Source organism: Columba livia, chromosome 1 (genome assembly GCF_036013475.1).
Source record: "Columba livia isolate bColLiv1 breed racing homer chromosome 1, bColLiv1.pat.W.v2, whole genome shotgun sequence".
Taxonomy (NCBI): Eukaryota; Metazoa; Chordata; class Aves; order Columbiformes; family Columbidae; genus Columba; species Columba livia.
The window spans coordinates 121,273,320-121,285,196 of record NC_088602.1 but is presented as its reverse complement, the minus strand read 5'-3'; the positions used below and the strand labels follow the sequence as shown (position 1 = coordinate 121,285,196).

The window sequence follows — 11,877 nt, the reverse complement described above, 5'->3', positions numbered from 1 at the left end:
TTTTAAGTCAGATTGGTTTGGCTCACTAAAATAATTGACTTAAATAATATATTCATGATGGAGGGGAGATTGGATTTTTTTTAAGGGCCAGACTGAACCATGAACTTTCTAGAGTATGGTAGGTTGACCCCAACCAGCAGCTAAGCACCCACACAGCTGCTTGCTCCCTCCCCACCTTAGCAGGATGGGGTGTGGGAAAGGAACATGAAGAGCAAAAGTGAAGAAACTCCTGGATCAAGCTAAAAGACAGCCTAACAGGTGAAGCAAAGTTGTACACACAAGCATAGCAAAGCAAACAAGAGGTTTAGTCACTACTTTCCATTGGGAGGCAGATGTTTAGCCACCTTCTGGAAAGCATGACCTCAGCACGTGTAATGGTTACTTGAGAAGACAAACGCCATAACCACGCACATCCCCACTTTCCCCTGACCTTTTATTGCTGAGCACAGTGTCCTATGGCAGAGGACAGCTCTTTGGTCAGTTCAGGTCTGCTGTCCTGCCCTGACCCCTGCTTGGCTCAGGATTCTCTGGCAAAAGTCACAAACCTGAGACAAATAATACACTCCTACCTAACAGAGAAAGTTGGGGCCAGGGACTTCCCTGCGGATCCTCAGACGTGTCTGCTGCATCTGCAGATGTCCTTTGCTTGACAATGCAGACATTGGACAACGCGTTTGGCTTCTGTTTGTCACCAAAGCATTAAAATAAAACCTTTTAAGTGAGAACAAAACACATTGGCCCTAACCGTGTGCTCTGTCACCAGGGGGAAGTCTGTAATGCCATCCCTCTGCAACACACCTGAGCCTATATTTTAAACCACTCCTTTAAAAAAAAAAAAAAAAAAAAAAAAAGAGTGAGGGAGGTGACACTTAGGACGTAGAGCACATCACCAAGCAGGTGTCCCCAGTGGCCAAAGTCTAGTACCAGACTCTGTCACCCAGTCTGGTTCCAGAACAGCTCCTTGGAAAACAAGAGGCAACCTATAATTCCGTTCTTTTGGGGGAATCTATCTGAAGAGTAGTTCCAAATAAACTTTTTTTCCTTTCACTGCAGACCTCTGAAGATATTCCAGCAAGGCTCTTCAGAACACTGAAGGATCTAATATACAGTTACGAAAAGCCAAATCAAGGACTGATAATAAACCTCCGCTATCCAGTAATGAAACCGAAGGCCTCACAAAGAAACCAGAGGTTCAAGTCAGAAAAAGATGACATCTATGATGGTGAGAAATATAGTTCTGCCTTAGTGGTTTTGGTGGTTTCTTTTTTAAAATTACTGCATTGACAGGCGTGGTAGAGTATGTTTTATAGTCCCATGTCATCCTTACGTCCTTGCTTTGGGGAGGATGAACAGAGATACTGTTGATATCAGTGCTGTACCATGCTCAGCTTCAGTATCCACCAGGTCAGAGGCAGCAAAATAACCTGGAAACTTTTCTGGGTCCTTTGACTAGAAGACCAAGTGTAATGAGCAAGGGAAATCCTTCCTGTAAGTGCAGTTATCATACAGGAAAAAAATTCTAGGTGTATCTAGTCTTCTGTGTGATTTATACCTCATGAGAAATGCTGGATCAATGGGGTCAGGAGGGCCAGCTGCTCTGTGCTGCCGTCACACCTCCTGTCTGTGTGACAGATGCTGGTTTTTTGCACGTAACAGCAGTGCAACAGCTCCTGTGTCAAGCAGACAGGACAGAAAGCGGGGAGCTCTTCCCACCACTTCACGCACTGAGCTGCATTTTCAAGGGCCAGTGTAGCAATACCCTTGCTGAGGGAAACAGCAGCAGAGACGTATCCAGTGTCCACAACATCACATTATCATTTGTATCACTAAGGCACATGTGCCACATTTGCTCTAAAAAAAGGTTTTTATGGTAACTTGTCATGGTTGCTCCAGGGAGATGAAAATACTGCAGTAGCCTGGGTATATTTTTAGGAGAAATCAGGTGTCATACACATTTTCTTGTCTTGTCCTGCAACATGGACTTTTCCAGAGGATGCACAATGGTTTGGTCTGGGCTCACAGGGAGGAAAACGAAACCTTTCATTTCACTATCAAAATGTTTGTGGTTGTCATAAAAACGGAGGCTTTGAGAAATAATAAAATGAGTTTGGAATTGTGGCTGTTGAATTTTAATTTAAATTTCACTTATATGGCAATCCCAAGTTGCCCCTCAGACTGCTTTTGCTCACAGGGGGAGTTTGGGTTAATGCCGGGGTGGATGTCTCTCTGAAATGCGGGCACCATGTAAAACACCCCAGTGCTTCCTAAAGTGCACACCGCACTTTTCTGGCCCCGTCCCTCCTGTGGCACCCACCAGCAGCTGGCTCTGTGGCACGTGCGGGACCCCATGCTCCAGTGCAACAAAGCCCAGGACTGGGGTCACGATACTGGTGGTTGGACACATTTTGAGCATTGTTTTCTAGCCCAGGAACAGTGCATCTGAGGGTGGTTGCTTGAAGAGACAGTCACTTTCCACAGTGTTTTTTTCCAGGCTCTTCTCCCTTAGTTGGGAGGAGAGCTTTTCTGTTGGGTATTTATCTAGAGAAGAAAGGGTGTGTTATACTATAGTCATAGTAAATCAGAAAAATAGCTGCAATAATGAAGTATGGATTATTTCCAACATGTGGTTGTTCCTCAGAAGGGGTCTCACCTGGATGCGAATGTTTAATAGCAGCAATTGATGGCTCAGAAAAGACAACACAGGCTTTGCCACTTGCAATGACAACATCATTGTTTTTTATTGATTTCTTTACAGATATTAATGACAGTGATTATGTCACTGTCTTGCCCTGAATGATAGACAACGTGAGGACTTGGGAAGCTGCTGTTTCAGGCTGCGCCACCACACAGCAGATGGGCTGGGGAGAGCTGCGCTGAGTGTTCTCCACTCTGGATCTGGACCACTGGCATTAGTGCCTTTTGCAGACTGTGAGAGCAGCTCTATTTTCTCCCAGTGGCTCCAGGACCAGCTACTATGTATTTTTGTTCAGCAAGAAAATAATTTTTATAATAGATGCATGCATACATGCACATCTCTGTACATATATATGGGTGGGGGAAGGGTATCAGTATGCATGTATGTGTATTTTGGTTTTTCAGTCAGCAAACTGTCCAGGAAGTCTACTCCTAAAACGAATAATCTGTTAGAAGGAAGCAGTATAAATACGATAAATGAATGTGCATAAAGCAGTAGTTTATGGCAGAACCAATAGATGTTGATAAAAACCATAGAAGACAACAATTCTCCTGGAATCGTTTGATGCTTAAAAACCTCTAAGCTCTGTTAAGCCTCTCAGCTCTGTTACTTTGTGCACAATTCATATTAGCTCATTGTTGGATAGTGGATAGTATTTCAGTTTTGTCAAGGAATACTAGGATTATACTGTAGTTTGGAATTAAAACAAAAAGGCTGTGTTTGATCCGCATCATAAAGAATTAATCAACAACATGAAAATGGTTTGAAATACTTTTAATATTGATGAATGGTTCTGGCAGATTACAAGAGGAGTGCAAGTTCTAGATGCATGTTGGTATTAACACATCTTTTTTTTTAATAGATACGGTACAAATGAGACTGCTTACTATATTTCATTTGCCATGGCCATTAGCTCTGTATTGTAATGTGCATGTTGGGGGATTTTTCCTAATGTAAGAATTTACTTTATTCTTACCTCTAAATTTAAGTATTTAATATACACTTTCGTTCTGAAGGTGCCTGCAATTAGCAGCCTGAGTCAGAACTGAAACATATGTCCTGATTCTCCCAGTCACTAGTGCCAACTCCCTCCCAGTTTGTGATCTCGAGGAAGACATTTGTCTTGGTTGTGTGATCTTTCACAAATTATTTATGTATTTTTATGGGTAATACTAGTTTGATTTCTTTCTTATTATGTATCTTTCACACCGCTCTTTGTAAAAGGGCTTTTTTTAGTGCTTTGGACTTCATTATAAGTTTAACAGCACTAACAGTTTTTGGTGCCAGGCTCAACTGGTACTTGTAGCATGAAGGAGGTAAAACATAAGAGTATAAATTAACTCTGGCATTGCCAGAAATACCAGCATATGTGTCAAAAATAATGTATGGAAAACAAACTATTTCTCCACAAAAAATGGTACTATTGGAGAGAAAAAAAGCTGTGGGGGACTACGGTGAGTCCGTGGATTCCCTGACGGAGGGCATGGGAACAGAAATTAGCCTTGAAGATATGAAGGCCTACCCGTGAGGAAGATGCGAGTAAAGGAATATCTGGAGATGTTAAGGATGTACCCATGAAAGAGAAGGGAGTAGAAGAGTAACATTGATGATAGCAAAATTAGCCAATGAGATGTTACTGCTGTAACTTGTAACCAATAATGAAGAGACACATTAATTGGTGAAACTGTATAAAAATGCACTTGTGTCAATAAATGGCATCTACTACTTTCATCCTGGAAGAATTTGGTCTATGTCATTTGTCCATCTCAACCACGACAAAAAGCCTCTCTTGCTCCGTAGAAGTGCATACACTGATATGTCTCTTGACCCACAAATTCAGAAGCCTGCCTGGTACTTGGTTGTTACACATGTCACCCTGAGCAGCTGCTGTGCTGAGACATCCCAGCTCCAGCAGCCTGGTCTGTGACAGCACAGAATGCTATGGGTTTTCTGAATAGAGTCTCAGCAGTCCCCACATGCTCAGCCACTCAGACTGATGTTCAGCCTTAGGAAAGGCCAGGACCAGGGGCTGGGCTGTGGTGCTTTTTAGCTGACAGAGATTCTGGTGGATGTGCTACACCACAGGCAGATGTCCTTTCCACTGGGATTTACAGCCCAGCAGAGGCTGCAGCTTCAGATTCTGAATCCGGAAACAAGCGTGCATCCATGGCCAGATTCGTGCCACTTTTCAGGCATTACACCGAGGGAGTCAGCAGAAGCAGAGAGCACTCGAGGAATCGAGGACCCGCATTACAAGACACTGAGGTGCTGGAACAACCTCAGTTGCGCAGCGGAAGGTCTGGGGCTCTGGCAGGCGAGGCAGAGTTTGGTGCAGGGAGGGAGGGATGGAGAAGGAGCAGCGGGCAGGGGAGCGGGGAGGAAGGCTCGGGGCCCTGGTGGTGGCGGGTCCTCGGGGTGTGTGTTTTGGTGTGGGGCCAGGTGGGGTTGTAGCGAGGCTGGAAGTGCTGTGCAGAAGAGGAGCAAGGGAGGAAAAAGGGGGGCTCAAGGCTGTTGTGCGTGTGTGAGAGGAGCATCTGAGGCTGTGAAGCGGGCGGTGTCGACGTGGCGGTGGGAGGCAGCGAGTCGGTGGGTGCCCCCCGGGCCGGGTTTAGCGAGCGGTGCGAGGTTTGTAGGGGGCGCTGTGGCGTCCCCCGGCCGTGGGGATCGCGGTAGAGGAGCGGCCGGGTCGCGGGACGCTGGTCCGCAGGGGACCCAGTTCCATTCCCACCTCGGCCTTTTCTTGCCCACCCACCGCCCGCCTGTCCTGCTGCCCACCCTCCCAGCCTCTTGCACACCCCCAGCCTCAGCACAGCAGCCCGGGCCGGGCAGGCGGGCGCTCAGGGCGCTGTGAGACCTGTAGGGGGCGCCGTGCGTCCCACGGCCGTGGGATCTCGCTGGAGGAGCGGCCAGGTCGCCGGAGAGTGGTCCGGAACGTACCTGGCTCGATCCACGGTTTTCTCAGCACCCCCCGCACCTGCTCGCCGTCGCCTGAGCCCTGTAACGAATCACTGAAGGAGGAATGTTGTTTTTGCAACTGATTTGGCACCTGAGCCCAGCGCGGGGCAACGACTGAGAGACATCAGACTATGAATCACAGAATCACGGAGCTTTGTAGGGGGCGCCGTGCGTTCTCCGGCCGTGGGATCTCGCTGGAGGAGTGGCCGGGTCGCCGGACCCCCGGTCTGGAGGGTGCCTGCTTCGATCTCCGGTTTTCCCATCGCCCTCACCCCTCCCCCGCCCCGCAAAGGTATCACTAGCAAAGGCTAACCTGCACCACAAGGGCAGCAGCAAGGAACACCAGGCCTGGGGGAGCATGTGGAATCCCAGAGCATCTTCACTCCTCAAGTTATTGCCATAGATGGGGCTGGAAGAAGATTTCTCGACCGAATTTGCAGCATTGCCTCGGCCCCACCTGAGCCCTTTAGCCGCAGTCACCACGCAAGTGGATGCAAATCCTGGATTTTTTACGCGGTAAAGCAGCAGCTCCTCCTGCTCCGCAGCCCCGACGGGCGTTACTGGTTGCCGAGCGACACCCGCCGGGCTCCGCCCCCTGCAGCACCGCGGCGCCGCGGCCTCTCCCGTCAGGCCCCGCGGGTTCCGGCCGCTGCCTCTCAGTGGCTGCTCCCGTCAAAAGGGCGGAGGCGGGGAATCTGAGCGGGGTTTGTGGCTGCGCGGTCTGAGAGCGGAGCTGAGGCGCCATGGCTGTCTCCGGCTGCATGAAGTCCCTGCTGCTCGCAGCCCCGGGCGGCCGCGACCCGCCCAACGCGGCGTTGCTGCAGCACGGCCTGGAGGTGCGAGCGGCGCCGTGCCGGGGTTCCCGGGCCGCAGCGGGGCGGCGCGGCCGGGCCTGTGCGGGTGGCCGTGGTGTCCCCTCGGGCCTGTGGGCACGGGTGGTTTTGTTCGGACCCCGGCCTCGGCTGGCTTCTCTCCGCCCCGCCGCTGGCTGCAGGCGCCCGGGGGTGCCAGCCTGGCCTGGCCCGCGGCCTCTTCTGGGGCTCAGCGCCTGGCAATGGGGACACTCGCCCGGTGCCGGCCGGCAGGAGAGTTGGTGGGCCTGTCGGTGTTAGGGACATCCCCGAAGAATCACTGTGTACTATATTATAGTGGCTTGCGGTGTTTGTGTGTGCACACGGAGGTGTACAACATGTTTACATAGACGTAGGTGAAGCACATAGTGGGCCCTTTTGGGGGCTTTCTTCATATTCCCAGAAATTCTGAGCTAGAAGGGTAATTTCCTTTCACATCTTTAAAAATGGAGCTTGACTGATGAGCTGGTCTTGTGTCGGGTGTTCACCAGTTTCATGCAACTTGTAACAAAAGGCATTTGCTGCTGAGGTGTGTCTGAGCTCCAGGTAGAGCCTTGTCTATTGCTTGGCCTGGGCACCATGGTGTGGTGAGAGATAGACGTGTTGACTGAATTGCTTAATCTGGCAGGTGCCTTGTTCAAATACAGATTTACTTTTTAATTGCTCAAACATCAATGTGAGAGTTAGTGTTCACTTGAGCTTTCTCCTGTGTCCATTGTAAAGAGATAAACGGGGAAATTGAAAACCAACATTATGTTGCTTTGTTATGCAAGTGGAACTCATGCTCTGCCTGTACTGATGGGCAGGTGTATAATTTTCAGCATCTTATAGAAACTTCCCTGAACTTGGGTTGTATTTTCTTGTCTCAAGCACAGAGTGCTCCAAAAAACTCCTGTTACAGCCTGTCCTTCCTGCACCTTTGGGTTCCTGTCCATGCCTGTGGAAAGCAGGCTGTTGGGTGGAGCTGAAGGCTGATTATGAAATGTTTGTGTTGAGAAATCTATTTGGTTGTTCTTTCAAAGTAAACAAACCTTTACCTATACTATATGTAGGAAGAGTCACCTGATATTCTGTTCAGTGTGTGAAGAAATACAAGGTATGCCTCTGCTAGAGCTATGAGATCAAGAAGAATGCTTTTACTACGGATGCTGTCAGCAAGCAAGCAAAGGCAGCTCCAATATGTTATAAATGATCACAATGTAAACTTGGTACTTTCCAAGAGAAAGGGAAATACATCCATGGGAATGAAAACCAGATTTTTTTTTTTTTGTCGAACGGGGCAAAATCTATTTAATACGACTCTGAGCTTTCATGTTTTTGTTAAATGCTTTGTTGCAGTTGAGTAATTAAGGTTGTTTTTCTCCCTTCATCTCCAGGTTATCTCTGGACAGAAGCTTACATGCTTATTTGCTTCAAACCAGATTCTACCAAGTGAATGTCTCAGTTGCCTGGTAGAACTCCTTGAGGATGCCAATACAAACCCATCTCTCACCTTGTCTGTGGTTACTTTGCTACCACAGCTGGGTAAGGTTTGCATCTGAACTTTTTTTCTTGGGTCTGGGAAAGGGCAGACAAGACAGGTGCTGATTCTGTGGCATGGGTGATGAACCTCTTGGAAAAAGCATAAGGTGAGACAGATGAAGTTTTTGTAGTGCAGTGCATGGCTGAGCCAACGGACAGTGTGTACTAGGACAGGTAAGATGTTGACTCACCCTGAGAAGCAGATCTGAAGTCACCTCTGTGAGATGGCGATGATCATGCTTGTGAGAATTTGCTTCGTCACTGGGTAGGATGAGGAATTATTCTCTTTTCCTTGATTTTTGGAGCTTGAAGGGACTACCTTTTTTAATGAAGTGGATAAACGTGCCTAGGAGATGCAAAGATTGGGGTAATCCACATTGCATCAGCAACTGTCATCACTCAGTTACCTCTGCCATTGGAGTGTTTCCTGAGCGGCAGTTTGGGCTCTCCAGTGCGCTAAGCCTGTGTGCATCAAGTTTCCCAATTACAAAACAGGTTCTCCTGCCTCTAACTTGTTTCTTGAGATGCATTATTTCTCCTTTTCACAGAATTGGGACTTAATTGTTCAGGTAGCTCTGTGCCCACCATAACCTACATATGTAGGTTACCTATACAGGGAAAAAAACAAAATCCCTTCCCTGCTTAGTTTGTTAGCACGTATGAGTAATTATTGAAGATGTGAGTCCTTTATGATGATCTCTTGTTTATCTCCTCTGGTTCCTGGAGTTTTTAGCATCTTTGAGCTTCCTTTTAGATTTTTGAAACAGTTACTGTAAGATTATGTGGGTTGCTGGGGTTTTTAACTTCTCCAACCTGCTGGGTCTGGAAAATTTTAAGAATTAGTCCCTCTCCAACTGATCTGTTGCTTTGCCTGTCATCCTTGTTTGCTACATCTTTTCCAGGACTGCCTAAGCAGAACTGGCATCTTTAATTTAGCTCTTGCTAGATAACTCTATCAAGGAATCAGTTTTAATCTACTTGTCCACCCTAGTGTGAAGCAAGACCTTTAAGTTCTTATATCAGGTATTTATGAGATATTTAGTTTCAGCTGCTATGCTACGCTGTGATTTTTGTCATACTTATGTATATTAATTTAGTATTAATTCAATTATGTACTGAAAGGATGCTGTATGAAGGACTTGACTACCATTAGATCTGCTGGCAGTCTTCACAGCAAACTTGTTTTCCTCTAAGCATAATTTCTGCGTGAGGTTGCAAAGCTCTTTTTGCATTTTGGTGAAACTCGTAGATCTTTCAACAGGATAAAGCCCCTTCGTCCCTGACAGAGTGGAGACCTTGTTGATGAGGCAAAGTGGAAAATTGGATGGTCTGAAAAGGTAATGTCTCTGTCAAAATAAAACCTTATGCATCTGTTTGGGCTTTTAATAAGTACATCATTGTGGCAGGACATGACCCAGTAGGCTCACGGCAGCTTGTGTAATTGTTAGGTTAACATCACATGGTCTGAAAATGAATTCAGTTGTGGTGTCTTGTTATTTCTCCTTTCGGTTCCAGCTTTTGTTAATTTGTAACATTCTTCAGTGAGATGCTGTAGGAAAGACACATGTGAACAGCTTTTTATTTCCTCAGAGCATTCAGTTGCTGCAGAGGCTAACCTACAATGTTCCCATGTTTTGTGCTGGTGCTAACATAGATGAATTAATTTCATTTCTAGTGCATCATGTGTGTGTACTCAGTTGTCTTGTCTTATGGGAAATACCTGGCTGAGATTCTCAAGTTTCTGAAGGCCGTTTGCATATTGCACTAACCTGGTCTCCAGAGTGAGCTGTCGCATTTTTGCTCTGAAGTAAAGAGTGTTTTTTCTTTGAAAACCATGTTGTTACAGCCTGTCAAATGCAGTGGTTGTGGGACTTTCAGTGGCTGGATACTAACTGGCCTCCTAGCCCACCCCCATGCCCCAGGGAGCTGTCAAAGAGAAGAACCAGGGGAAAATTCGTGTTTGTCATTAGGAACAGGCTTATGTTAGCTTAAAATGACTTTTGTGCAAGGGTCCTTGTAAGAGATCTAGTGACTATTAAAAGCACCTGCAATAAAGGACATTGGATAATACTGGTTTCTGATACTGGTTTGTTTGTTGTTTTTATTTTAACAGATGTGCTCAGTTAGAAACTGCCCACAGTATGGGGATTGCAATCTGAATTTTGCTTGGCTTGGCAGAATGGTGTCTAGTTAAAAAACAAAACACCCACACATCAAAACAAAACAAAAAGTCCCCCAACCACCTCAGCCTGCAATTTCTTGTAACTAATTTCTGGATGCTTTAATAAAAAGTGTTTGACTTTCTGGATTATTCTTTTAAGTCAATTCACAGAGGATGAGGTGACGATACCGTGTTTAGGACTCACAGTATCACAGTATGTTTGGGATTGGAAGGGACCTCAAAAGATCATCTAGTCCAATCCCCCTGCTGGAGCAGGAACACCCAGATGAGGTCGCACAGGAACATGTCCAGGCGGGTTTTGAATGTCTCCAGAGAAGGAGACTCCACAACCCCCCTGGGCAGCCTGTTCCAGTGCTCTGTTACCCGACTCCTCCAAATCTCTGTCGTCACAACTTTCCTCTTCAAATTAAGATAAAATCTTTGGTAAGAGGATGTTTTTGTGGCACGATTCTCTGTCTTGAGGGCAAAAGAGTTACTGGACTCTGGGGAATTACCTTAGTATTTCTTATGCTTGTTTTTGTGGGACCAATAACCAAATAGATTCAAATAAATTTCCTAGAGAACAGTTATAGTTCAAATATATTTCTAATATTGTTATTCATTAGCTGTATGGCTTATTTATACATATGTAAAATCTGTAAGGTTTGTATTTTATAGAACAGTATAAAAATTGTAATGCCTCTGTTTCTCCTTTTTTGCTTTAGAATAATGTGAAGAGTTTCTATTGCACCTTAATAAGTTTCCTGGCCCATAGTAGTTTGAATATGGTCATGTTTGCACTTTCAGTTTTATCAAGCCTCACTTTAAATGAAGTAGGAGAAAAAATAAGTGATATTTTGAAGTCTGTTCTATTCTTAAGTTGTAGATAAAACTAGTGGTGACACAAGCAAAATGAAATTCTAATGCCAGGTAGTTTTAATAAGCAGGAGACCCAGCAAAGTAAGTATGTGCCTGTACGTAACTTTCTTCTCCCTTTTAGCGCTTTCATGCTCGAAATATCCATCAGACATTTCAGTTAATATTCAGTATTATTGTAAATGGAGATGGTACTCTAACAAGAAAATACTCTGATCTACACATGGACCTTCTGAAGAACCCCAAAGTTGCAGATTATCTTACTAGGTATGGCGCGGCCGGGCGCGCAGGGCGGTGCGAGGCCTGTAGGGGGCGCCGTGCATTCTCCGGCCGTAGGATCTCGCTGGAGGAGCGGCCAGGTCGCCGGAGGGTGGTCCGGAACGTAACGGGTTCGATCCCCGGTTCTCCCAAAGCCCGCCCCGTGTACTTGTCTTGCTCACTTGCCTTCCCCTGAGCCCAGTAAGGAATCACTGAAGGAGGAAAGTTGTTTTTGCAACCGATTTGACACCTGAGCCCAGTGTGGGGGAACGACTGAGAGACATCACATTATGAATCACAGAGTGTTTGGGATTGGAAGGGACCTCGAAGGATCATCTAGTCCAGTCCCCCTGACGGAGCAGGAACACCTAGATGAGGCTACACAGGAATGTGTCCAGGTGGGCTTTGAATGTCCCCAGAGAAGGAGACTCCACAACCCCCCTGGGCAGCCTGTTCCAGTGCTCTGGCACCCTCACTGAGAAGAAGTTTCTTCTCATATTTAAGTGGAACCTCTTGTGTTCCAGTTTGCACCCATTGCCCTTTGTCTTATCCTTGGTTGT

The 11,877-nt window shown here is 46.5% G+C and overlaps 1 protein-coding gene and 1 long non-coding RNA gene across 3 annotated transcripts in view; both read left to right on the top strand.

Moving 5' to 3' along the window:
- Positions 1 to 4,434, top strand: part of SH2D1B (SH2 domain containing 1B) — an 11,466-nt gene extending 7,032 nt beyond the window's left edge. The window contains exons 3-4 of the mRNA XM_005502586.3: positions 1,054 to 1,222; positions 2,756 to 4,434. Of these exons, the coding sequence (XP_005502643.1) occupies positions 1,054 to 1,222; positions 2,756 to 2,793 (207 nt within the window). The 3' untranslated portion in view covers positions 2,794 to 4,434. The remainder of the gene's footprint in view (positions 1 to 1,053; positions 1,223 to 2,755) is intronic.
- A 1,212-nt stretch (positions 4,435 to 5,646) lies between these two features.
- On the top strand, positions 5,647 to 10,330 carry LOC110358867 (uncharacterized). 2 transcript variants are annotated; one of them, XR_002413656.2, is made up of 3 exons: positions 5,647 to 6,486; positions 7,878 to 9,359; positions 10,136 to 10,330. It is a non-coding gene; the product is annotated as an uncharacterized LOC110358867 (long non-coding RNA). The 2 variants fall into 2 exon arrangements; XR_010475210.1 differs by lacking the exon at positions 10,136 to 10,330 and having other exon boundaries at positions 7,878 to 10,090.
- Positions 10,331 to 11,877: the final 1,547 nt, after the last annotated feature.